This window comes from Lissotriton vulgaris, chromosome 6 (genome assembly GCF_964263255.1).
Source record: "Lissotriton vulgaris chromosome 6, aLisVul1.2, whole genome shotgun sequence".
In the NCBI taxonomy this organism is placed as follows: domain Eukaryota; kingdom Metazoa; phylum Chordata; class Amphibia; order Caudata; family Salamandridae; genus Lissotriton; species Lissotriton vulgaris.
The window spans coordinates 1,839,389,618-1,839,416,200 of record NC_141694.1 but is presented as its reverse complement, the minus strand read 5'-3'; the positions used below and the strand labels follow the sequence as shown (position 1 = coordinate 1,839,416,200).

The 26,583-nt window shown below is 45.1% G+C and overlaps 1 protein-coding gene across 1 annotated transcript; it reads left to right on the top strand.

Annotated features, from left to right (window-relative positions):
- Positions 1–490: 490 nt before the first annotated feature.
- On the top strand, positions 491–12,613 carry OST4 (oligosaccharyltransferase complex subunit 4, non-catalytic). The gene is made up of 3 exons (XM_086928127.1): positions 491–581; positions 8,574–8,711; positions 12,422–12,613. The coding sequence occupies exon 2, from the start codon at positions 8,575–8,577 to the stop codon at positions 8,686–8,688; it is 114 nt and encodes a 37-aa protein (XP_086784253.1). The 5' UTR covers positions 491–581; position 8,574; the 3' UTR covers positions 8,689–8,711; positions 12,422–12,613.
- Positions 12,614–26,583: the final 13,970 nt, after the last annotated feature.

Genomic DNA, 26,583 nt, shown 5'->3' with positions numbered 1-26,583 from the left:
GACAATTTCATTGGTCATCATCGGTTCTAGGAGGAATCGCCTCTCTGAGACATGGAAACTAATAAAGGACTACAAGAGTTACGTTTCAACAAGTGCTCACTCGTTTTACGTGAATTTGGCGGCCATCTCGATGTATCTTAAAGGATTACTTTCCGAAATTCACACCACAGGACATTAAACCGTAAAGGCAGAAGAATGAAAAATATCTCACTTAATCTTATAGATTCGGAGACAGTACATTTGAAATTGCTTGCAAACTGGAAAAACAAAACCTTTTTTATATACTAAACCAACATATATTTCTACATTTTTAAATACAGAAAAGCAATTTCACCAACTATTAATCAATACGCATAGAAAAATCTGCCAAATATATATCCGTTGTCGCTCTTTGACAGGGAATCTGCTCCAAGTCATCATGGCCGCCTGCCCTGTGTCTCTCGGAACTGGCTGCCTCACTTCCGTTGCGGAAGTAGCTAAGAGTGAGGTGGCAGCAGCACCGGAAGTGCGCAGTGGGAACGGCAGAAGGCAGGCTGTGGTGCTAGATTTGGTACCTGGGCTGAGGTGACAGGAACGGCCAGGTGAGTCCTCGCTCGCAGCCCGGTGACGGTCTGCTCTAGAGATGGGTTCCCCAACGTGTACGAGTTTACTTTCATTTTAGCACGCACCCCAAAGTCTCCCAATATACCCAGAGTGCAAAATGTAACCAGTACTCTGTCTTTCAAAACTCCTGACATTAGTATTTGGGAAGCATGCACGAGAGTCAGATGTGAGAGACAACCGCGGGGTTAAAGGGACGGCAGGGAATAAGAGGCTGCATTAAGGAGCAAGAGTTTAAAGCCAGCCGTGCAGAGGCTACAGTGAGTGGCATTGATGAGGGGCTGCAGTCCGAGACCAGTAGCTGGGGCCATAAAAGAGTCTTACACTGCACTGTATTATTGAAAACACCTGGCACACTGTCACGCCTGCACAGAAACGGATGGGGTACTTGCATACCCCGCCACAAGGTTGGGTAACAAGTTGCCATCGATTGAACCGATGACACTGACCTGCACACCGCAGTTCATACGTCTGTTGACTCATTTCACTCCCTCAAGCATTGACCCCCATTCAAAATATTTAATCCAATAAACCATAACCTGCGGTGCGGATTATGGAGGAGAGGGAGTACACAGAGAACAGAAATAAGAATGCTCTGTTTCTTTAAGAATACATGGATAACACTGGTAGCTAATCCAGAACCAATGTCAGTCTAAACAAATGATACCCTTGGTCTGGTTTTTGGTTCTCCCGTCGCTGCAGTTGTGGTCCCTTTTCTCCGCAGAAACTAGTGTTCTACTTGGTGCAATTTACAGTTTTTTAGCTCCCTCTACCCCCTGCAGCTAATGAATGGATCAAGGTGGGACAATGGGTCAGTCTTGTGGTGTCATCGAGGAGAGTTGGTCAAAGAGTGTGTGATGTCACTTCAGCTACTGATGACGTTTCAGTGAATGAGATTCCCTGGTGAAGAAACAAATTAAGATGCCAGGTCGCTATAGTGTGATACCTAATAGGAAGCTGTCAAAAATCAGGACATCCGAAGCTCCAGTAGGAACACACTAGTGGAAAAGGCCATTACTAGGCCCTAGAGACGCCTAACGGGGTTAACAGTTTGTGGAATTGGTTTATTGGCAATGGGCTATAGAAACGCCACATGGCGTGCACCTAGCAAGTAAATGTAGCAAGACCTAGTGTTTAAACTAGAACCCATTACCACAACACAAAGTAATATGCTGCCCCTAGGAAATCCCACTAGTTAAGCATTGGCTCAATTCAATCCGTCCTATTTTTATTGTTTTTGTTACTTCAGGTTAAGCTAGATCCCAGATTTGCATATTGTTAAATTCGGGGAGAACAACTAATTGTTTTCTGTTTATTCTGTGCTGTGCCTTTTGTGGTAGTGTTTTGATTCAGTAGTTCTGCATTAGAATGTTATCCCTTCCACACAACTTTTACTCTCTCTTTGAGACCCCTGTTTGTTTTAAGTTGTTTGTCTCTCACAAGCTACGTCCAGCTATCGCTCAGCAATAGTGACCTTCGAGGACACGCGTCCGCTTTAACACGTTGCCCACTCTCATTTCCATATGCGACATTTTGCAGAATCTTTTTAAAGCTGATGCAAATTATTTAACGCGGTGAATGGCAATCTAGGTTTTAGCTATTCAAACAAATATACCGTTATTTTGTTTTTTTTCATGATTGATAAAAGTTTTCTAAATTTATATAGTTTAATTCTGAAAAAGTATTTCGATGTGTTGCTGCTCTTTCCGGGCAGTTTCCTAAACTTTTCCTCAACCCTAGAAAAGTCTCTGTATAACGGTTTCTTTTAGGAGGTGGGCCCTCTGTAATAAACTCATGTTCGTGATCGTCAGTAGTTTAGATCTGGAACTGTTTAGTAGAGGTCTGAACTCTTTTCAGAACACCTTTCCATGACGTGTAATTCATCCTTGTTGGCCTTGGGCATAATCTAGCCCCTCTAAGTATCCAGGGGGTCGGGTGGTAGATTCTATTGATTTATAAAGCTTGGTTGGAGCCCGACGTGTGCTGTAAAGCTTTACATTGTTACAAGCAGGCAGTAAATATACAAGCCAGAATATCTAATACAACTTACATTGCACAGTAAATAAGGTGAACGTTATTGTTGTTGGTCGTAGTTCAAACAGACTGCAGTCTGTGAAAGTGTTTGACTTGAAAGAGCCTATTTTTGGATTTAAAAATATCCGTAAACACAATATCCGTAATTTCCACAACAGATCACACTAAAAGAAATGTTTAGCATTTGCACAGTGTTCCACAGATACTACCAGCTTAGTTAGCATATTCCCTAGCAATATCATCCCAGAGGACCGAAGAGACTCGGCCCCTTTAGGATGGCATTGTAGCATGTTCCAATTTGATTTGTTCAATCCTACTGCAATATATGTTTGAATATTTCAGTAAGTGCCTATACCTTATTTTCAGTCTGCCAACCATTACTGAGATTCATAAGAATCCCTACAAACTCATGTGTGTATTTCCCTATTTATTTATTTTTTTTTTATTTTAAAAGTTTTTAGTTTTAAATAGCGCGAACATGACCCTAGAGGGTATCAGAGCGCTTTACAGACTAATTGAGGAACACAGGAAGACAGTTGTGGGAGAAAAGCAACGTCCTATACAAATAACAAGTATGTAATGACAAAATTAAGGCATGCATTGAGATCATACAAATGCCAAGTAACAAGGAAAGAAGTGGTACATGATAGGAGACAAATACAAAAGCTTCTAACTCAGCGACGTGCTCATCAGTAAAGCTTTCACTTCCTTTTTGAAGGAAAATGGTATAGGAATCAATCTAGTTTCCGCAGGTAGGGAGTTCCAGATTCTCGGGGCTATACCTGAGAATGTACAATTATACGTTTTTTTCTTTTTTTAAACTTCCTCGGTTTGAGCAGCAAGGTACTGGAGCTCCTTGAGGAACTGACACCTCCCGACAGTTCAAGCTTATTTGCCAGTTACAGAGGAGTGTTGAAATGCAGTACTTTGAGTCATACATGCACGTTTTAATTGTATCCTTGTCTACAACTGAAGCCAGTTAAGAGATGTGATCTCCGGAGAAATGTGGTTGGTTTTCTTGGAGCTAGTGATGAGCCTAGCCGCCGCATTCAGAGATGCCCTGAGGGGGGCTAATCTGTATCTCAGTAGGCCGCAGAGGGTAGCACCGCTGTATTCCAACCATGAGATGACTAACGCTTGCTTAGCAGATTTGAAGTCATCCTGGGGAAGGAAGGGTTTTAGTTTCCTTCGGATGCTTAGTTGGAGATTCGCTCCTTTGCGTAGCCGTGCTGATGTGATCCTGCATGTTTCTAAGTTCTTATCCAGCACTATTCCCAGCAACTTCGTAGAGTCTATGATGTGTGATGTGCAGTTCAGAACGGAGAAGTTTTATAAATATTTGTCCATGATTGAGGTTTGCTTGGTCAGGAGGAATTCTGTTTTGAGGGCGTTCAGTTTGAGGTGGTTGGAGGTTAACCCATTTTCTGTTTTTTGCAGGCTTCCGTTGAGTGTCTTGATATCGTAGGGGGAACAGAATTTCATGTACAATTGGGTGTCATCCACATACATGTGGTATTGAATGTTAGATGCTTTAAGGTTTTCCATAAGAGGTTCAATGAATAGTTTGAAAAGTGTGGGAGAAAGAGAGGACCCTTGGGGCACCCCAGAGTGCAGGAGCTGGAATTGGATCGAGTTTGATTGGATTTGACTCTCTGAGTTCTGGTATTGAGAAAAGAGGCAAGCCATTTTAGTGCAGAGCCTACGTCAAAAGCAGATGAGAGGTCGAGTAGAATTAGTAGGCAAGATTCGTTCTGGTCCAGCATTGTGAGAGCGTCACTCACTGACTATATGAGTGATGGCTGTTTCAATACTGTGGCTGTGACGGAAGCGCAGTTGGAATTGATCAAGAAGTTGGAATTCCTCAATATGGTTTCACAGTTGTTCATGAACACATTTCTCAAGGAGTTTTGCCAGAGTGGGGATGTTTGTGATTGGTCAAAAATTATTCAGATTTTCTGGACCAGCCGTAGGTTTTTTGAGAATAGACAGAACTAGCCCCGACATCAGGCAGTCGGGGATCTCTCCTTGAAGAAGAGAAGCATTGATAATCTTGGTCCAGAGTGGGACTAGGGACCTTATAATTTCTATGCACTGAGAATTGTCTCTTGCAAAAAGTGTAGCTCTTTCTTTGCTGCTGCTACTACATTTGCCACAACTGAGTAGGAAAACATAATTATGCCCCAATGTGCAGTTTAGGGCAATAATTAAAGCGGTCCTATTCCAGCCGCATAATGTCTAAGAAACACCCTTTGTCAAGACAGCAAGACCAGGTTACACTGTCATGTAAAGTTCACTAATAAATAAATTTGTTGAAAATTAGCGCTATGCAAAAAATGAGAATCCTAGGAATAAGACAGAATTCTTCGTATTCAATTCTACACACATATCAGGTTTCACCTGTCATGTCGGAACTGTATGAAATGAGCCACTTTTGTCAGTGTTGAGATGAGGCTCCCTGCCATGATCACTAAGTAGCTGTGCATGTTTCAATTGTTGGCAGCAAGGTGGGCGACAACAAGAAGTTTTTTCTCAAAATATTTGAAGCTTCTCTGTACCTGACCAGGCTCTGTGTATTTGGTACAACTATAAATCTTTAAATTACAAAGTTGAACAACTTTATAGACAAGCACTTGCGCGGTTTCGAGTGGGCACCGGGCTTGTCTGACCGCATAGCGCCCTATTCGGATGATGTCTTGTTTTTCCTCACAGACCTTGACCGGACTAGTCCACGCCTTCTCCGCATCATGCAGATCTTCAGTGAAACATCCGGCCTCTATATGAACCGGGAAAATCCTATTTGTGGCTGCTGCGGGGCGGAGACCAGCTGGGCGTCTGGTCGCGGGAAGTAGTAGTGGCCCCAGACGGCTTTAAATATCTGGGAGTATATCTTTCATCGTCTCCAGCATTGGGGTGGAATAAGAACCTCCCCCCCCCTCCCCCCCCCCCCCCTGTGGACTTAGGTGGGTGACGAAACGCGACTGTGGTTCCATCTCCCCTTATCTCTCATTGGTAGATCCGCTATTTTTAAAATGATTTCCCTACCTAGTCTCCTTTATTCTCCTCAATTACAGAACCATCCCTATCCGATAAAAGCCAACATGGTTTCATCAGTTAAATGCTATCCTGGCCCGTTTTCTCTTGGGGGGGCTGTGCATCGCTATTGGCCCTGAGGACTTGTTTCCAATCCACCTACTCCGGCGGAGTGGCCACTTCGTCCAGGCGTATTACATGGCCTCTCATTTACTTGTCCTCAATGACTGGTGGTATGGTGACTGCAGGGACCCGGCATATGCTGTAGAACACTTGCTGTTGGGAGACAACGCCCTCCAATGGTTCTCAATCAGGGGCATTACTTCGAGAATTACCACCCTCCACAACTACGGTCTTCAAGATTTGGAAGTCGGCACTCTGTCGGATGGGTTGGTGGATGAGACTCACTAGGGAAACTCCACTGTGGAACAACGGACTGCTACCACAGCTCACGCAACTGTCCGGCTTTCGAGGCTGGGAGACAATCGGAATAGATAGAGTGGGGGCTGTTGTACGGGGATGCACTTGCAAGTCCTTCCTCGATATACAAACGGAATATGGTATGCCCAGCACACAATTTTATCACTATCTTCAATTCAGACACACCTTTACCCCATTTATTTCTCATCCAACAAAGATTTCTGAATTTAACCCTATTGAGGCTAACGTTTTTATGGCGACCTGGGAGACCATAATATGACCAAAAAATACTGCACACTTAACAATACCACCTACTACACTGCACAAGACTAGAGAGGCATAGCAACAGGACTTAGGGCCTTTAGAGAAGGATGACTGGGTGGAGGCTCCAGAATCCCCTGCACAGCACAGCATTCGCAGCTCGCCTGTGTCTTATTCAATTCAAATACCTACACAGAGCCTATTATACCAGACACAGGCTGTGGTGTGCTAAACTTATCGCATCCCCACATTGCTTACGCTGTAAATCTATGGAGGGTACCTTCCTACATACTATCTGGTCCTGCCCAACACTGTCAAGGTTCTAGAGGAGGGTGTTCAAATGTTTGTCTGAGGTTTTGGGGTGGTACATTGCATCCTCACCGAGGCTCGCCATGTTGCATATTACAGAGGATATAGGTGGAAATAGATATAAGCGCCACCTCTTATTTCTTGGTCTTACTCTGGCAAAACTAGATGTCACCCGGCTCTGGAAAGACGAATCTCCACCATCACTTAGGGTTTGGAAAAGGGGTCTAGACTTTTGTATGGGTCTGGAACTTTCGGTCTTTGCAGCGAGGGGATGCCCCCATAAACATTACAAATTTGGAAAAGGTGGGCTGACTATATCTAGGGCCCCCCTTCCCCTCTGTCCGACGCTGAGGAACCACTGCTATGACCAGTCAACGGGCATTTAAGAAGTTATGTTATGTTATGTTACAAACTTTTGTATTGCGCACAGCTGCCCCAGCTAAGGGGCGTCCTAGCGCATGGCAAGAAATAAGCAACACCTACAGGGAACATAACAGAAGAGGAGACAAAAGCAAATTATTCGAAAGTGCTTTTATTCGATGTAACTATAGGTGGCAAACATTCTCCCTACATTCAGAATTGTGGTATTTGTTGAAAGGAGGTAATGTGGCACTGTTTCCTTTTTCTTTTCAGTTCTTATTTTTTCCTGCAGTATATCTTCTGTGTAATGAATCCTCTTTTATTGCTGAAAATGTTGACTTTCATGTAATTTACCTTGCATACGTACCTTGGGTGCCCTACAAGGCCCTTGTATTGTATTGGCTGTCAACAATAAAATAATGTTATAAAAAAAAGTTGTGAAACTTTTTAAATTAACAAATGGTTCTGAGCATGTTTAGCACATCATAAAATCGTATTAACGGAGTCTATTGATTCCAAAATTCTTAATTTGTAAGACAGATGTTGGAGTGCATCTTTGGTAATGAGACCAAGTGGTGTGAATACAATACTTTAACAACCACCATGTGAATTTTAAAGCGGTGTAAGTCACTTTTTTAAGTGTAGGGAATTCCTTTGTTGAGCCACCTAGACTGAGACGGCTCTGCCGCCCAATTTGCTTTTCTTAAATAAAAATGAATAGCGAAATGTATGATATAAATGCTAAAAATCTGTGTATTTTTTGTGTGGAAATTATGTGCTTCATACCCCAAACGAGAGTGTGATGCCCTCAATGTGCAACACAATTATTTGAACATAATATACCGAAGAAAACTCCACACATATTCCACTGCAAAACTGTTACAAAGCACTGGGTAGTAAAGCAGGACAGGAGCTGTCAATACAGACTAGAGAAGTTGGCCAATCCGAAGTAGTACTATTTTGGAGACTGAACAAAATATTGTTTATATGCCCATTCATGGAGCTTATGGCTGTCAACGTACCAAACCTTTATATTTGCGCTCAATGAGAAATATATGCTTGCTTGAGATAAAGAATTTTCTGTAAACTAAAGTATTAATTTGAAAAATTCAACCTGTTTGTCAGACACTTTTCAGTTCATATGTTTAATGGGAACACAGCCCTGGACCTTCAGTATTCCAGCAGCATGTGTTTTCATATCCTCCTAAAAGGGTGCTTAAATTGCAGCTTACTCAACCACTAAAATACGCACAAAGAGTTTGTTACGCACGCGATGCAAAGCTTCAGTCTAATTTTCCCATCAAATAGAGCACGTAACTAGCTACTAAATGCTTAAATATCGCCACTGTGCAAACTATATACTTATTGCCGTTCATTTATGAAGTATTATTTATTCTTGAGGAAATGGTATTAGGTGTTATAAAAAACATCCGTACCTAACGTAAAGTTACAGGCTTAATTTTGGCTCAGTCTGCAGTGGCTTTTCATTTCTAGTGTTGAAGTGCGGTAAGAAAATGTCATAGCATTTTGGGTAAATACAGATTTTTATTCTTTTGCAGGATGGTTACTGACGTGCAACTTGCGATTTTCGCCAACATGCTGGGAGTCTCTCTCTTCCTCCTCGTTGTCTTGTACCATTATGTTGCTGTAAACAATCCTAAGAAAATGGAGTAAGGACTGCGCAGAAGCCACAACAGGTTAGAATTGCTCCTTAAAGAAAACTATTTGTAAGACTAAAGATTCTATTTGCCCGTCCACACCCAGCTCGGCTCTACTCAGCCATAATCGGTAGACTAAAGTAACAAGTCTGTGCTTTTTATTATTTTTTATCAAAAATGAACATGTTTACAGGTATAAGCGCATATTTATCTTTCTCTTAGCAGATATGTCCTCTGTAAAATTGATTTATTACACACAGTACTTTACACAAATCCTAGAAGAGGTCGTTGTCTCTTATGCTTTGTGCTGGAGAGTTCTAGGTGATCCACTGTGTTATCCATGGGCATACTCTCTGTGCTCTTTATCACGTCCCAGTACAGACCACAAACCGCTGAAAGTTAGCAAACTAAATTGCTCCAAAATGTCTGGCGTGCAGGCTGGTGAATCTAACTCAATCTATGCAGCCAAGTGGAGGCTCAGGAGGAGACTGAAGTCTCTGTTCTTTGCAAACGCAGGCACGATTGAACCCATAGTCTATGCAACGACTTCTTCGAGGTCCTTTCTCAATCTTTGGACTAATGTACTTTCAATTGTAATCTTGAAGAGTGTTTGTAACAGGCTAATTTAGCTCCTATAGTTAAGTACCTTGCCTCGGATTAATTAATACAGTACTCGTTGTCTCCTACTCGTTGAGACATGGGCTGGTTGCAAAGACATTTTGGGGGAAGAAAAAAGAAATTGCAAGCAGTGGAATACTACACATCTCCTGCTCTCTTCTTCCATACCTGCTACGAAAGGTCCAGGATTGACTACTCAAAACACGCTTCTGCTCTGCACCCGAGTGTTGTCAGCATTTTGGGGAAGGCACTCCATTCACTAGGCTTTTCTCACTTCTGCTATCTCATTATTCACCCGTAACTCTTTTTGGTGTCTCTTTACCACACCTTCTACCAGTATGTGTTTTGAGACTCCCGTATGCTGATATAAAGCAGTGTACAAATAAGGGATAAAACACAAGAACTCTGCTGGGCTACATTAAATGGAATACACTAAACCATCAGTTTATTTTGGTGTTGTAAATAAAGTCAATCCTGTCGCATTTCTGCTGCTTATAATGGGATGGTTACAGATGACAAATGGTGGAGATTATGTCACATCATGGAATGGAACTCGCGGTCACACTGGCATCGATTATAGTACACTTTGCTGATCTCTAAAGGGAGAAACAAGTATTCATAATTTCCCAAAAAAGATGGATCGAGCTTCAAGCACTGCAAAATGCTGCTGGCAAGATGCCGGAAATACAAACAGAGAAGGGTAATTAAAGAATAAAGTGCAAATGTTGTGACCACTAGTCCTTACTTGGACAAAGGCGTTATCTATATTTCAACATAAACGCAAGCTTTGGACGGGCAGGAGCACCATGTTCTCTTAAGGTACCACAGGCACTGAGTGTTAAAGAGGGTCGCAGAAGAGTTTCAGGAACTATGACATGTATTTACATTTAGAAAACGGAGCATGGACTAAAAAGTTGCTCTGATAAAAATGTGGTCTTTGTACTAATCGATAATGATGTGAAAAATAAAAAACACCACCTGAAGTCTATGGTTTTTATACATTAAAACATCTATGACCATCTAATCCTCACTAAATCCTAGCAGTAGATACATCTAACCTAACATAACAAATATCACGTTTTGCTTCATCATTCTCTAACAAAACCTACAACAACAAAATCTATCAACATTCAGTAGGCTTTTGTTCATTTACTCAGTTATGCACCGCTCTCTTTTGGCAAAGTCCACAGGATCTTAGCTGAGTTTGAGGTTTGAACTTTGAGCTGGTCATTCCCTATCCTGTTTTGCAATCCAATTTCAGCTAAGCTTAAGCTGTTGAACAGATTCCTCCATTTTAATCTTAAAATACACTGGTGTATGTACATGAATCACAGTGAACTCCATGATAGTGGTGGCCAGATCCTGCGGCTGCAAAGTATTATTATTATTATTATTACCATTAATCGAACGCACGCCTACCTCCGGGGGTGTCCCGATGCACGTGACAGTAGGTATGGCGTGATAAAGGTGATTCTTGGTGTTTGGTTTTTGCCAAATATGGCCTGTGCATTTTAGACTCATCTGTCTAGATCACATTGTTGTATAAACCTTGTGGTTCCTTCAGGTGCTGTTTTGCAAACAGCTGTGCAACAATGTTCCTAATAGACAGAAGTGGTTTCTCCTGGCTATCTTTGCATCAGAACTGTACTTATTCCCGCCTTTTCTAATGTTAGAAACATGAACTCTGTTTACCATGCTGACAGAGGCTAGAGCGCCTTCAGTGTAGCTTTGGTGTACTTAGCGGGTTCTAAGAGAATTATAGGTTTGGTCTTGAGGTTCATTTTCTGTGTAGCTTGGTAGGTGTCATTTACAACCTTTTCTCACTTTGGAGCGAGTGATGGACTTTTTATAGTTTGGAAATGGCTTTATAACGCTTGACAGATTGATAAGTAGCAACAATTCTATCTCTGAGACCGTTGCAAGGCAAAATGTGCTACCATAAATCTGAATGTCCAAGACCAAACCAGTAAAAGTTTCTTGTTTTTTTTGTACTGATGATAGCAATTCCGGAGGCCATATAATGCTGTACAACTTTTCAACAGCACCCGCTTCCAGTTACAATCTTGAGTAATATGGTAATAGTAAAGGCACACTCATTTTCCCAACAAGGCTTCTGAATGTTGGCCGAATGTTTTTTTTGTTGGTTTTATTTTTTTTTTACTGATGACTAAGTGAGCTTTATGATTTATTTAACCGAAGAGCACTATATAAAAGCAAGGCAAGTCACTTCACTCGGCACAAGAACCGCCTGCCTTCAAACACCAGTGTAATTGTGGCATAGGAAGACATAGGCTACATCTATGTAAAAAAAAAAACAACAACAAAATGATGAGAGGGATAGGTGAAATTGAGCAAGTGCAAAAGAAGCAGCTCTAGCGCAGACATGAATAACTGGTGGTTTTTTTCGCTCAGACAACCCTGACCACAAACATTGACAGAATAATGCATGTAGCTCCTGAACATATCCCTCCTATGTGTTAATCCGATACCTCTATCAGATACCTCTAATTTCTCTTAGTGATACTTCCCATTGAAGACCCAGGGTCTGTGCACATGTTGAGGTTGGTCATGCTGCGGTTCTCTGGTGTGCATTAACAGCTTGGATTGTTTGGAAGCCCTAAATCTTTGGCGTAGTTTTATTTTTCTTGGTCCGAGTACTCGCTAGTTATGAAAGGGTTTTTAAATGTTATTTCGCATTTGTTTTTCAGTAGGTCTTTCAAAGCAGTTCCGCTTTTGCATAGGAATTGCATTGTTTGCATTTTCCTATTGGCTTAAGAACAATGGCCGCCCTCCTCTCTTCTAGAAAACATCTATCCACCACGCGCGTGTCTCTTTGTACTAATATTATCATTCACATCATAACTTTTTTACCTTCCCTATGATTATTGTTCCCTGCTGTTAGGCATATCAGAGGTTCACTCTGCCTCAGTTAGCATCTCCCTCCTCCTCAAAGGGAGTCTGATCTCTTAGATTCTTGAAGATTCCTAGGTCAATGTAATTTCTTGTCTTGTAAAACTTGTGCTCAGCTTGTCTCGGGTCTTTGTGCATGCACTATTTATCATGGTTGGAATTCTTCCAGTAACATATAAATATGTGAATTGAATGTAACTGAGACGCTCTTTCTTTAACAGGTTTGCGAGGTGGACTGCCTTCCCATGGACAGATGGAATTGAGATAGACGGAATATTTCAGGCCCTACTACTAACATCATGGAGACTACACACAACTTCACTTTCTTTACTTGTACTGTTTGTATAGCAGCTAGGCCACTGCATCGCTGCATTTATGGAACGCACTAAAATAAAGCAATGTTTTTGAGAAAACTACAGCTTCCTGTGATTTTTAATGATAAATGGGGAAGTAAACTGAACGATTTAAGTGTACCCAAAACCAGCTATGCTATGACTCAGGAGTGAGAGAGCAGCACAATGGATTAAAGGTGAGAGATGCCCTCATGGGTTCATTGGAAAGCGGTTCACAAAATTAGGTCTGTGCATCTTTCTGCCTGACCTTCAGTCGCCACTCTTTAAAAGAATAGGCAAATAGTTGGTTTCGAGGAGTAAATCTCTCTCACCCTGCGCTGTGGCTATTTGGTGTATAATTACCCTGCTTCCTTCCCCAGAAGGACTACCATCGCAACGTCGGCGGATCATTCCTTTCAGTATGTGGCAGGGATTATTTGATGAATGCAGAGACCATATGAAAAAGAACACCCACGCTCCAGCAACATAGTTTTATCAAAATCTTGAACTCTTCTAAAAGGTATCTGCATAAATGCAGCATATATATTTTGCTATTTGTAAAAGAAATTATCCTGGTGTGTTTAAAAAAAAAAAAAAAAGCTACACGAGATTTCTTAAAAAAAAAAAATAAGCCCCAACTAATATTGTACAGCATTTACATTCTTTTTGATGAACGGTGTAGCTGTTCTTCTCCGGTTCCCGCCTCGTTTGTGAGGTTAATTAAGACTTTTTTTTCCCATTGTGAGGATTCCACTCACAATTGCTGAATGTCCCATTGTTGTGTTCTATGTGACACTGCATTCCTTTTGTGTTGCAGGTTCTAAATGCAGTTGTAGCCCTTCTATTTCGCTGGTGGGCCAACTACAATGTCCCGGTGTGTTTGACACTTTAGTCCTTATTCTATGTCACGGTTGTGTGTGCCTTTGTGGTCCTTGTTAAATTTGGTAGTTTAATAAAAGCAAAACATCCGGTTTAGTAATGGGCATGCCTTATTTTATAAAACAATTTCAAAGTATCACTGTTATTTTGCAGTGGAGCAAGGTAATAAGTTGCATAGTATTTTTGTTGTTGCTGTTGTTTTTGTTTTAGAACGAAGAGTAACAGACTTTCTAAATAAATGGTACTGCAGGTCCAGATACGCCTAGCAAAGCTAGTGGGTTGAGCTTTATTGTGCTGACATACAAATATTGTGCATGCCTGTAGCACTCTCCAGGTGTGTGTATGTGTGAAAGAAACAATAGTTGCAAACAGGTGGGTACGGCTATATATTGTTGAGGATTATCTTCAGTTTCTTACTGAATAGAAGATTTGATTCGTAGCGTACACTCTTGAGAAGTTGATTATAAGCCGCTGCATCCACCTCCCTGCCTCTTGAATAATCTTGGAAATGCATGAAAGTGGGCAGGAGGCCATGGAAAATCCTGCTGAACCGATGTGATCAGCCTTAATTGGGGGAAGGTTTGGCCGTTTCCACGTTTTATTTTTTATTAAAACATAATTTTTATTGTTTTTCCAACCTAGATCTTATTTTGAAGCAGTATATTTATAACATCCATATTCATAGTATATTTGCTACAAGACATTTCCTATCTTACTGTGGTATCCACAGCCTATATCAGACATAAATTGACTGCTAATTAATAAAACATTTATACAGTGCCAGCTCTACCAGGCCAGTATATTCAATGTCGGAAGCCGTAGCATCTTCTGTCTTATCCCAACTTGAAATCAGCTTTCTCGTCCATGACTGCTAACATGAACAATAATCCAAACCGCTCCCCAACACCCTCCACCCCACCCATGCATGCTCAGATATACTTTATTTACATCATATCTAACATTTGAGGCTCTTGGTAAAACTATGCATTTTAAATCAAAACCACATCATGGTACGTGGCGCTCGGGTAATGGTCTTCTCGTTACACAGTCTATTGTGTGCAGTTGAGGGTATTACACTGATTAATGTCTACTGCTTTGAGGGCCTCTAGCATAACATCCCATTCCAAAGCTATTGGGGTTATGCGTGAGCCTCTAAGCTCCTCTCAACGCAAGGCATCCCTCTCTGCACTGCCCCAACGGAGCAGCTCGCTATGCCAGGTGTGTTCAGTAGGGGCCCTCCGTGACTTCCATCGCATAGTGATGGCAGGTATCGCTAGAATAACCGCCAAGTCTACAAAACGGTATTGCACTTTATGCTTGGACACATGTTTGTGTAGGTTTAATATACATTCCTCCATGGTATTTTGCGCCTCGCGGTGTGCAACCGTACTAATTATGTGCCTGACAGTATACCAGAACTCTCGTATTCTTGGACATGTCCATAGCATGTATATCCGGTCTTCCCTTTCCAGTAGACATCTCGGGCAGTAATGCTGCATCTGTGGGAATATTTTGTCTAATTTTTTGGGGGGTAAGATAAGCCCTGTGGAGAATCATGGTCTGAATAAATGTAAACTTTGCATTCCTTGATACCTTTCGGGGTGTTCTACAATATCCGCCTATTCCTTGTCCTCCAGGTCTCTCCCTATGTCCCTTGTCCATGCTGCACACAGGGACTCCAGAGCAACCTCGGTATGAGTGCGTATCCCTGTGTATAGCCACTTAATAAGGTGTCTGCCTCTGCCCATATAATAAAGCATTTTGACCAGGTCATGTGTGGGAGGTTCTTGTCTCTGCGGGGCCCAGTGTATCTTTATATATTGGAACAATGCGGCATGCAATAAATATAACTGCGCCGGAGCTCCAATTTCGTTAACAAAAGTATTGTGATCTAACAGTGTCCCATCTCCAAACAGGTCAGCCAGCCACTGTACTAATCCCTACGTCCAGCCACTGTTATTTTTCATTTAGTTATTAGGCCGTCCGTCAATGGAATTCCCAGTAATGGGATGTTGCCTCCATAAGCAGGGGGTGCACATGTATATTGCAGCGCTGCTCTCCAGCACTGAAGCGCGGTGCGCAATAAAGGGGGAGACACTTCGGGATCTTGCTATTGGGCAACAACAGGGCATGTAAAGTACCTCGTTCTATATCTGTTTCTGTAAACCCTATCTCTTTTAGGTTACACCCAGCAGTTCAAAAGGATATCCATTGTAATTGGCATGCGTAATAGTATGCGCGTAGGTCAGGAACACCCAAGCCCCCTTATGCGCGCCCAGCTGCATCTTCTTAAGACTAATACGCCATCTACCTGACCCCCAGAGGAGATCAACAAGTAAGGTATTAATCAGCTTGAACGTGGTATGTGGTATCAGAAGAGGTAAGTTAGTGAAGTAATAAAACAGTTTCTCTAGCACCACTGTTAGACCTAGGGTATCCTAGACTACATAGGGTAGCCTGGCACAGTAGTGGACACAGCTAAACTCAAGGCGTTGGTTAAGTGCTTACAAGACCCACTCACAGTAACCCAATGATTGACCACTAAAATAAAAGACACTACACCAGTCTTAGGAAAATACCAGTACCTTTTATAAAAATGTTCTTTCTTGTTTTAAATAAAAACAGTACACAAATAGTTCAACACAGTTCTCATAGATATCAAATCACATCCAATACTTTTCCCAGTCAGTACATAAGAATCAAAGGTACATCACATTTGAGATAAGTTGCTGTCAATGTTACAGTATACTTCCCCACTTAGTAGTTACAGAAAGGAAATTTCACTCTACAGTTTCAATATGCTATTTAACAGAACCCAGGCAGGTACATTACCCCTCAGCTCTTAGCCTTCAGCTCAGCTCAACAGACCTCTACCACAGGTGTGGTTCTTCTCAGCATATACCACCAGTTATGTGGCTAAAAGAAGTCAAGGTAAAATTAACAAGGCTCCTCCTTGGTCTATTCTCAGGCTACACCTTACTGGTGGAGGATCTGCCTCCCCAATGAATAACAGACTGTAAGGGTTTGTACTCGAGAGCCCTGTCCGCTTCTGACACCCTAGAGCTCAACCTGTAGCATCCCCATGTTAGGCACACATACTTGATGCCTCGTTTTTCCCTGCACACCGCTCTCCCCCCTCCTCTTATCTAGTTGGAAGATAGATTCAAGTGGTCTGGGCGGATCAATAGCCCAATTCCTCGTATTTTGGTTTCTGGCGGCTTCTCAGTTAATTACCTCGTTCTTGGTACTGCCGCTTAGTGTCCTTAGTCACCCGGTGCTGCCGCCTCCCGCTCCCTTCGCTTCACCCTGCTTACTTCAGTTACGGGGACACCGGCTGGAGTTGCTCGATCAAGTACTAGCCTTCGGCGTTGTGGGTGAGTGCACCGTAGGCGGGGACTGAAGAGCGTGGGGCCGCCCGGTTCGCCGCGGCCTCACCGGCGAGTCTGTTGGTGCTTTCGCTGCTCCGTCGATGAGGTGAACGGCGCTCTCGCTTCTCCGCTGTTGAGGCGTCCGGCGCTTCCCCTCTTGGGCTCTGCCTCTTCCGACCGGCGGGTTGGCCTTCAGGCGCGCCTCCTGTGACGCCGCTGGCTTCCTCGCGGCTTCCGGACTCCGCCTCTCCTCCAAAGCCGCCTTCCTCCGCCGACACGCAGAACAACTGGGCACTTCCTTCGCGCTTGAGACACAGTCAGCAAGCGCTCTTCACAGGTAGGGGGTCTCTGTTGTTTTCACCGCCTTTTCCCACAAAACGAGTGCCAATCACTTAGTGTCAGGAATGTGACTGACGTCCCTCAGCCGGGTGGCACCGCGCTGATTCAATGTGCATCAGGTTTGCCCACAGCCTTCAGGGCAAGTATGCAGGACACATCAGAGGGGTCGCAATGTTGCAATTTACAAGGGTCTTCTCACAACATGACCCGGTCTCTTCAAACTAATCACAAAGTCTCTGGTCACACTTTATGGCTGGTGTGACAGTGGGGTTCGGTCAGCCTGAAAGGGGGCACTTCCCAACACGCGACAGCCGGCCCACAGGTCGATCTGGTCACCTCTGGTGCGCAATCCTCCTCCACAAGTCGCCTCTCTCCTCACTGGTCACTCCTGAGACTACTACAAAATGGCTGCTGGTCACTGGCTTTTTATAGGGTGGCCTGAGACCTGCAGAAGTCACTGGATGTTTCTGGAAAGTTCCTCATGTTAGCCTATGGACCTGTTCTCCAGTAGTGTCCGTTATGGCAGTTGGTGGACACCATTTTAGGTGTCTAGGTGTCCCTAGATTTTCAAGGAGCATAACTAGGCCTCACAGATTATGAGGGGAAAATGGCGTCATAACCAAGGAACACCTAGCCCCCTGACAGCACTGAAAAATCCTGGTGGACATATAAAAAAATAAAAACAGAAACTCTGGGAGGCTAAGGGGGACAAAAATAAATAATGTTGGTTAGAGTATCCCCAGATGCAGACAGGTCTAACACGCGTCCCCCCCAGCTGAAAGTGGGGAGAGCTACCCAATCCCTTGGGAGTTCTCATCACTAAGGCGGAAATACCTGGATAGACCGTCTGCATTGGCATGGTCCGATCCAGGCCGGTGTTCCACCCTAAAGTCCATACCCTGTAGGGAGATGGACCACCTTAGCAACTTGGGATTCTCCCCCTTCATTTGCATTAGCCAACGAAGGGGGCGATGGTCAGTCTGAACCAGGAAGTGCGAGCCAAACAAGTATGGCCGCAGCTTCTTCAGTGCCCAAACCACCGCAAAGGCTTCTCGCTCAATTGTACTCCACCTCCTCTCCCTGGGGAGTAGTCTCCTAGACAGGAAGACCACGGGTTGATCCAAGCCCTCATCATTTAGCTGCGATAACACTGCCCCAATGCCATGTTCTGACGCATCTATTTGGACAATGAATTCTCTAGCAAAATCAGGGGCCTTGAGAATTGGAGCGGAACACAATGCTTGCTTCAAGGTCATGAAGGCTCGCTGGCAAGCCTCCGTCCAGACTACCCGTCGGGGTTGTTTCTTGGAAGTAAGTTCAGTGAGGGGGGCCACGATGGTGCCATACCCCTTCACGAAGCGACGGTAGTATCCAGTGAGGCCCAGGATGGCTCGGACCTCAGTTTGAGTCTTGGGGGGCTCCCAGGCTATGATAGCCTCAATCTTTGCCTGGAGGGGCTGCACCGTCCCTCTGCCCACCAAGTGGCCTAGGTACACCACCGACCCCTGTCCGATCTGACACTTGCTGGCCTTGATTGTCAAGCCAGCCTGTTGCAGGGCATGCAGAACAGCTTGCAGGTGTTGCAAGTGATCCTCCCAGCTGCTACTGAAGACAGCAATGTCGTCCAGGTAAGCAGCAGAAAAAGCTTCCATACCAGAAAGGACCCTGTTCACCAGCCGCTGAAAAGTGGCAGGGGCGTTCTTGAGCCCAAAGGGCATCACACGAAATTGGTAGTGTCCCTGAGGTGTAGAGAAGGCTGACCTTTCCTTCGCCCCCTCGGTAAGGGAAATCTGCCAGTACCCTGAAGTTAGGTCAAAGGTACTTAAGTATTGGGCAGCTCCCAGCCGGTCGATAAGCTCATCCGCCCGTGGGATGGGATGTGCATCAGTCTTGGTTACTGAATTTAAGCCTCGGTAGTCCACACAGAATCTCAATTCAGGTGTGGTGCCTGGTGGGGCAGCTTTTGGTACCAAAACCACCGGGCTAGACCAAGGGCTACTAGAAGGTTCAATCACTCCTAGCTCCAGCATCTTGGCGACTTCACTTTTGATGCTGGCCTTCACCTTGTCCGACAGCCGGTAGATCTTAGACTTCACAGGTGGGCTGTCTCCCGTGTTCACGTCATGGGTACACAGGTGGGTCCTACCCGGGACAAGGGAGAACAGAGAAGAAAATTGCTCCAGGATCTGGCGGCAATCACTCTGCTGTTCAGGAGTCAGGGATGGCGAGAGAATCACTCCCTCCACCGACCCATCCTTTTCTTGGGACGAGAGAAGATCAGGGAGAGGTTCGCTTTCCTCTTCCTCTGCTCCATCGGTCACCATCATCAAGACAACCTCGGGCCTCTCATGATGTGGCTTGAGGCGATTGGCATGCAGCACCCTGTGGGGCTGCCTCGGGGTCTTAAGATCCACCAGGTAGGTGGACTTACCCTTTTTCTCCAATACCTCAAAGGGGCCTGTCCAACGGTCCTGGAGGGCATTTAGCTCTCCAGGTTCCATCACCCACACTTTTTGTCCAGGCTCCAGTTCCACCGGGTGAGCGTTGTGGTCATACCACTCCTTCATAACTGCTTGGCTGGCCTCCAAGTTGTCTGAAGCTTGCTTCCACAACTTAGCCATTTGGCTCCGGAAGGCCAGCATGTAGCTCACCACGTCCTGGGGAAGCTTCCTGGGAGTCTGTTCCCATCCATCTTTCACCAGGCTGAGAGGTCCCCGTACAGGGTGCCCGTACAAAAGTTTGAAGGGGCTGAAGCCCACTCCCTTCTGTGGCACTTCCCTGTAGGAAAACAAGAGACAGGGTAGGAGGACGTCCCATTTCCTCCGCAGGCTCTCAGGTAGACTCCTTATCATACCTTTCAAGGTTTTGTTAAACCTTTCCACAAAACCATTGGTTTGTGGGTGGTAAGGAGTGGTAAACCGATAGGTAACGCCGCACTCCTTCCACATAGCCCGCATGTATGCTGAAAGGAAGTTAGTCTCCCTGTCGGACACAACCTCCTTGGGGAAACCCACTCGGGTGAAGATCCCCATCAGGGCCCTTGCCACTGCAGGTGCAGTGATGGTCCTCAGAGGTATTGCCTCTGGGTACCGTGTGGCATGATCCACCAAAACCAGGATGAACCGGTGACCAGCTGAAGTTGGTGGATCCAATGGCCCTACAATGTCGATGCCCACCCTCTCAAAGGGGGTGCTAACGACAGGTAGTGGTTCCAGGGGAGCTTTTAGCTTCACCCCTGTTTTCCCACTGGCTTGGCAAGACGCACACGTCCGACAATAGGTATCAGACGCCACTTTCATTCGAGGCCAGTAGAAGTGGGGGACAAGCCGGGCAAAGATCTTGTCCTGTCCTAGGTGTCCTGCCAATGGTATCTCATGAGCCAGTTCCAAAAGAAAGGCTCTAAAGCATTGAGGGACCACCAAGGCCCTGGATGAACCATGCCCAGGTGCCTTGGGCTCACTGTAGAGGAGTCCATCCTCCCAGTAAATCTGGTAGCTCCCTACAATGTTCCATGCTGCCTGGGCTTTGGCCTGTTGCCGCAGCCCCTCGAGAGTAGGACACTCCTTCTGAGCTTTGCAGAACTCTTCCCGGGAAGGACCTCCCTCCACATGCCATTCAGTAGGGATGGGTAGGTTTTCCAGGGAAGCAACATTCTCCCCTGTGGACTCCAGATCCACCTCCGCAGGTGGCCCGTCTGTCTCACGAGGTGGAGATGTCGAGGCAGGGTTCTCCGGCCTCCTGTCCTTCTCCTCTCTGGCAGCCGGCTGGGCCATTGTTCCAGGCTCCAGCGTAAGTGAACTCCCCCTTCGGGCAGTCGTGGACCTTGTTCTGACACAGGTCCAGTCAGGGGGTCCCAGCATCTCAGTGAGTCTGGTACTCCACCCTCCTCCAAGCATTGTGCTCCATATCATTCCCTAACAGGCAGTCAACAGGCACGGCAGGGCTTACGGCAACTCTAAGTGGACCTGCAACCCCTCCCCACTCAAAGGGAACCTCAGCCACAGGGTAGTGGCCCAATCTGCCGTCAGCCATTACGGCGGGATGGAGTACATCTGGGATGACCTGCTCTGGAGACACCAGCTGACTCCTTACCATAGTCATGCTGGCTCCTGTGTCTCTCAGAGCCTCCCCTCTACGGCCGTTGATGGTGACCCACTGCTCATACTTAGTAGTATTAGAGGGCAGTTGGGTCTTTGGAACCATCTCCTTATCTCCCAGGGACACTAAAGTGACACCCGCCCGCTCCCCTCCGTTACCCAAAGGCATCTCCTCCCCGAGCACTACACTAGTTATTCCCGGGGCTTTTCCTCCAGTGGGAGGGGGTGGTCTTTTTGGGCATCTCACATCTCCTTTATAGTGTCCCACACCACCACACTCAAAACAATGAACAACCCTTGGCTGCTGGCTTTGGCCAGGGTTAGGGTTGCGAGGGGGGTTACTCTTAGGGATGAATCCTCTGCCCCTTCCTTGCGAAGTATTTTGTGGACCTTTTGAGAACTCCCTCCTATTATCCCCTCCCTCTTTCTTCTGGGGGGCGCCCTGTCCATACTTCTGGGAATCCCCTCCAGTCCCCTTAGTTGACACCCGGGTACTAACCCAGATGTCCGCCTCCTCAGCAAGCTTCCTGGGGCTGGTCAGCTTGCTGTCCACCAGATGCTGTCGTAGTTCGGTAAGACATTTCTCGAGTAGGTGTTCCTTGAGTATGAGGTCATATAAACCCTCATAGTCCCCTACCTCGCTGCCTTTCACCCAACCCTCCAGGGCCTTCCTGGCGCAATCCAAAAAGTCTACCCAGTTCTGCGTGCCTAGTTTGTGGCTGCCCCGGAACTTTTGCCTGTACTTCTCAGGGGTCAACCCAAACTTTCTTATCAGCGCCACCTTCATAGCAGGGTAGTAGGTCTGCTCACTGTGATCTAGGGCCAACAAGGTATCCCTGCCAGTAGGGGGCATGTATTTATATAACCCACCCCCCCAGTGGGCTTCCAAGATCCCATGGGCCCTCAGTGAGACCTCATAGGCGGCTAGCCATTTTGCAATATCATCACTGGGTACATAGCTCGCCATTACATCTTTAGGTAAGTAAGGTCTGGGTTCTCTGATGTTTGTCTGGGTATCGCTGCCACCATTCTCAGATTTGGGGGTTCTTAGGTTTAGGGCTTGTAGATCCATCTCTTTGATGGTCCGCTCATGTGCCAACCTCTTGTCTTCCCTTTCCATGTCCATCCTGGCTAGTTCTATTCTCATCCTCCTCTCCTCCCTCCTATCTTCTAACTCGGCGTCGGTCAAACCCCTCTCCGAGACGCTACTGCCCACTCTGGAAGGTGTCCTAGGACCTGTTAAAAGGTTCCCCCCTGGTACAGTGTTGCGGTCTCCAGGACAGTGTCCCTGTCACTCCCCTCAGGATCTATTTCCTCCCCGGAATGAGCCTCCACCCATGCCCGGATACTGGTCAGCAGCTCAACTTTCCTGGCGCCTTTCTTAAAAAACACCCCCTGCTGCGGACACCATTCCTTTAGTTGGGTCACGGTATAGTTTTCCAGCTCTTCCACATTTACCTCCATTTCTACTTAGAGTATAAACTTTTACACAGGAGAAATCCAAAAAGTGACCTGGGGTCAACCTCCACCCAACACCAGAAGTTAATTTAGAAAAAGCAAAAGTCAGATTAGGAGGGCCGCAGGGAGAAAACTCCAGGTGTGGTCCCGTGGTAGGCACTGCGTTACTACTAAGTGAGTGTAAGCACAAATCCGTAATCCCACCGCTGAAACACCAATTATGTTAGACCTAGGGTATCCTAGACTACATAGGGTAGCCTGGCACAGTAGTGGACACAGCTAAACTCAAGGCGTTGGTTAAGTGCTTACAAGACCCACTCACAGTAACCCAATGATTGACCACTAAAATAAAAGACACTACACCAGTCTTAGGAAAAAACCAGTACCTTTTATAAAAATAATGTTCTTTCTTGTTCTTGTTTTAAATAAAAACAGTACACAAATAGTTCAACACAGTTCTCATAGATATCAAATCACATCCAATACTTTTCCCAGTCAGTACATAAGAATCAAAGGTACATCACATTTGAGATAAGTTGCTGTCAAAGTTACAGTATACTTCCCCACTTAGTAGTTACAGAAAGGAAATTTCACTCTACAGTTTCAATATGCTATTTAACAGAACCCAGGCAGGTACATTACCCCTCAGCTCTTAGCCTTCAGCTCAGCTCAACAGACCTCTACCACAGGCGTGGTTCTTCTCAGCATATACCACCAGTTATGTGGCTAAAAGAAGTCGAGGTAAAATTAACAAGGCTCCTCCTTGGTCTATTCTCAGGCTACACCTTACTGGTGGAGGATCTGCCTCCCCAATGAATAACAGACTGTAAGGGTTTGTACTCGAGAGCCCTGTCCGCTTCTGACACCCTAGAGCTCAACCTGTAGCATCCCCATGTTAGGCACACATACTTGATGCCTCGTTTTTCCCTGCACACCGCTCTCCCCCCTCCTCTTATCTAGTTGGAAGATAGATTCAAGTGGTCTGGGCGGATCAATAGCCCAATTCCTCGTATTTTGATTTCTGGCGGCTTCTCAGTTAATTACCTCGTTCTTGGTACTGCCGCTTAGTGTCCTTAGTCACCCGGTGCTGCCGCCTCCCGCTCCCTTCGCTTCACCCTGCTTACTTCAGTTCAGTTCAAATTCTTTTATTCGGTTAGACAATTAGTTAACCATAAAAAGTACATCATCGTTTAAAAATACATATTTACATAAATGCGGAACAAGTAATGCTATTACAATATTACAGTACAATTTTAAAAAAAGCCTATAACGTTACAGAAAAAATAACAGAAGGGAAAAATACACTTTCAGTCAACTACCAGCACGATGTTTCAAAGTGTTAGATCCTCGTTCCTTATTGTTTTACGTATTATTATACATGATTTCAAATACATTGCCAGGCTTTTAGCCTCGTGTTGTGAATTTGGCTGTTGCAATGCAAGAAGCGCTGGTCGACAGGTCCTCAACCCCATCTGACGCAACACGGGCAAAACCCAGCGTTTGCGGGGTATGGCGTAATAGTAACAGAAAAAAGCTACATGCATGGTGGATTGGGATGAGATCTTATCGCATGGGCATTTCTCTAAGTTGTGGGACCAAATTAATGGGTTTGGGAAGGTTATCAATCGGAAAAACAAATTAAAACGAAACCTGGTTATAAGGTATTTTTCGTAGTTAGTCAAATAAGTGAGGTAAGGCTGTAAGCCTGGAGAAACTTGTACCATCATAACGTGGGCATTTGATTGCTTGGGTAATTCGCCGCTCAAACGAAGTTCCCTAAGATGGTTAAGACAATGGCACTTAAAGGTTTTCCTACTTAGCTCACTGATTAATGACGGCTCTGTTACGTATTGATTAAGATCCAGATCTTCCAAGAAGTTGACAACGTAAGCCAACCATGGGATCTTTTTCCAAGAGGACAGCCCCAGGCAATCCGAAATCAGGGCCCGAGTAAGGTGACATTCAGGCTTAGACCAGATACGATGCCATAGGAGCATTGGTTGACATTTGATGTAATCAGCTAGGTAGTCAATCCCAAGCTCGGTATGGCATCCGTATGTGGGGGCACTCTGGGGAAGGGCCAACAGGTATTTTGCAAAGCCATTTTGAATTTTTTGGAGTTCGACCGTATTTACATAACCCCATACGCCAGCCCCATATGTAGCAATGCTCTGGCACTTAGCTTGATGGATTTTAAGTAGTGCGGGGGGAGATGGCTTGCCCAGTTTTCTAGAAAACGAAATTAGGGCAGATGTAGCACGCTGGTATAGCAGTTTTCTAGTTACCAGTGCCCTTTTCCACGTTAGCTGGTCATCTATTAATATACCCAAATAAGGGTATTCCCTGACTCGTTCTAATTTTGAATGCTCGATAGTGAGATACTTCGAGCTTGTCACCTTGGGCCCCGTTTTCATAACAAAGGTCTTGGTCTTATTTACCTTTAACCCCAGGGAAAGCATATAGTTGCAGTATTTGTCTAGTTGCTTCTGTAATTGAACCAGGGATCTAGCAAAGATAACTGAATCATCAGCGTAGAGCAATGCTGGGATAGGGCGATGGTTAATGGTAGGTAGGTCCTGGCTCCCTTCAAGCATGGCTGCTTCCAAACCATTCGTATATAAATTAAACAAGAAGGGAGCCAGGACGCAACCCTGCCTAACTCCACGTGTTATTTGAAAGGAAGATGTTAATTCGCCACCTGTTCCAAACCTTACGCGAGCCGAAGCTTCAGAATAAAGCTCGCGCAAGAATTTGATTAGCGGCGGGTCAACCCCCAATTTCTCCAGGATGGGCCATAGCTTGGCATGAATTACACAGTCAAACGCCGCACTAAGGTCGACGTAAACCATGTATAGGTTTCCCCGTTTGGCTCCCGCATACTTTCCTATTAGAAGTGCTAGATTTAAAGCCTGTTCAACAGTGCCCAGTCCCTCCCGGAATCCATACTGGAGGTCGGTGATGATGTTATTCTCCGCCGCCCAATCCTGCAAACGGTCAAGGATTAGGCGACCCGCGACTTTTCCCAATGAATCCAGGAGGGAGATGGGCCTGTAGCAGGCAGGGTCATTTCTATCCCCTTTTTTAAAAATAGGAAGAAGTATGGAGGAAGACCAAGAATCCAGAAGGCCAGTGCTAAGAACTGCTGTCATTAGTTGGGTGATAATTGGAGACCATAGGTCGATGTTAGAGACAAATATATCTAATGGGACGCCGTCCGGGCCAGGAGCCTTTCCAGTTTTTGAGGAGGATAGTGCGCTTATAACCTCCCCCAGGGTAAAGGATAGATCAATTGGGTACACTCCTTTTCTTGGGGATCTAGATTCTTGATTGAATTGTGCCGCACTGTCCAGGGGGAGATCACTAAAGATCTTAGAAAAGTGAGTCACCCACTCGTCCGCGGACACTGCTACGTCTAGGTATTGATGGGATTTGGCCTCAAGCAAGAAAGGAGATTTTACAACTTGCCAGAACTGAGAGCTGTCCTTTGTTTGGCAGCTCTCATGTAGCTGTGCCCATAGTTTTTCCTTCATCTCTTTTTTACATCTGATTTGGGCCTGCTTATATTCAGATCTTAGCTTAGCTATTTTGGCGTTGTCTCTGACTGGATTATGGAGTTCTTTCTTTAGGGCATTTAGTGCTTTTCGACATGCCGTGTTGAACCATTTTGGACCTGGATGGGTACCTGATTTGTGGGTTCGGACTAGTTCACTCTGGATAGTTTTGAGGATTTCCCCAAAACTGGAAATGATTTGCTCAGGGGTAGAATCCTCATCAAGGCAGGAATTTATCCAGGGGAGTGCTTTGGTTACAATTTTAGTTGTTGTTATTTGGGGGTCTACCCGGGACCATTTCACCGAATAACCATTGGTTCTGTCCATAATTAATGCATTTTGAGTCAGTAAACTCTTCA

What these genes read in the sequence shown, in the direction of transcription:
- OST4 (XM_086928127.1), top strand. Translation starts at nt 8,575, where the DNA reads ATGGTTACTGACGTGCAACTTGCGATTTTCGCCAACATGCTGGGAGTC.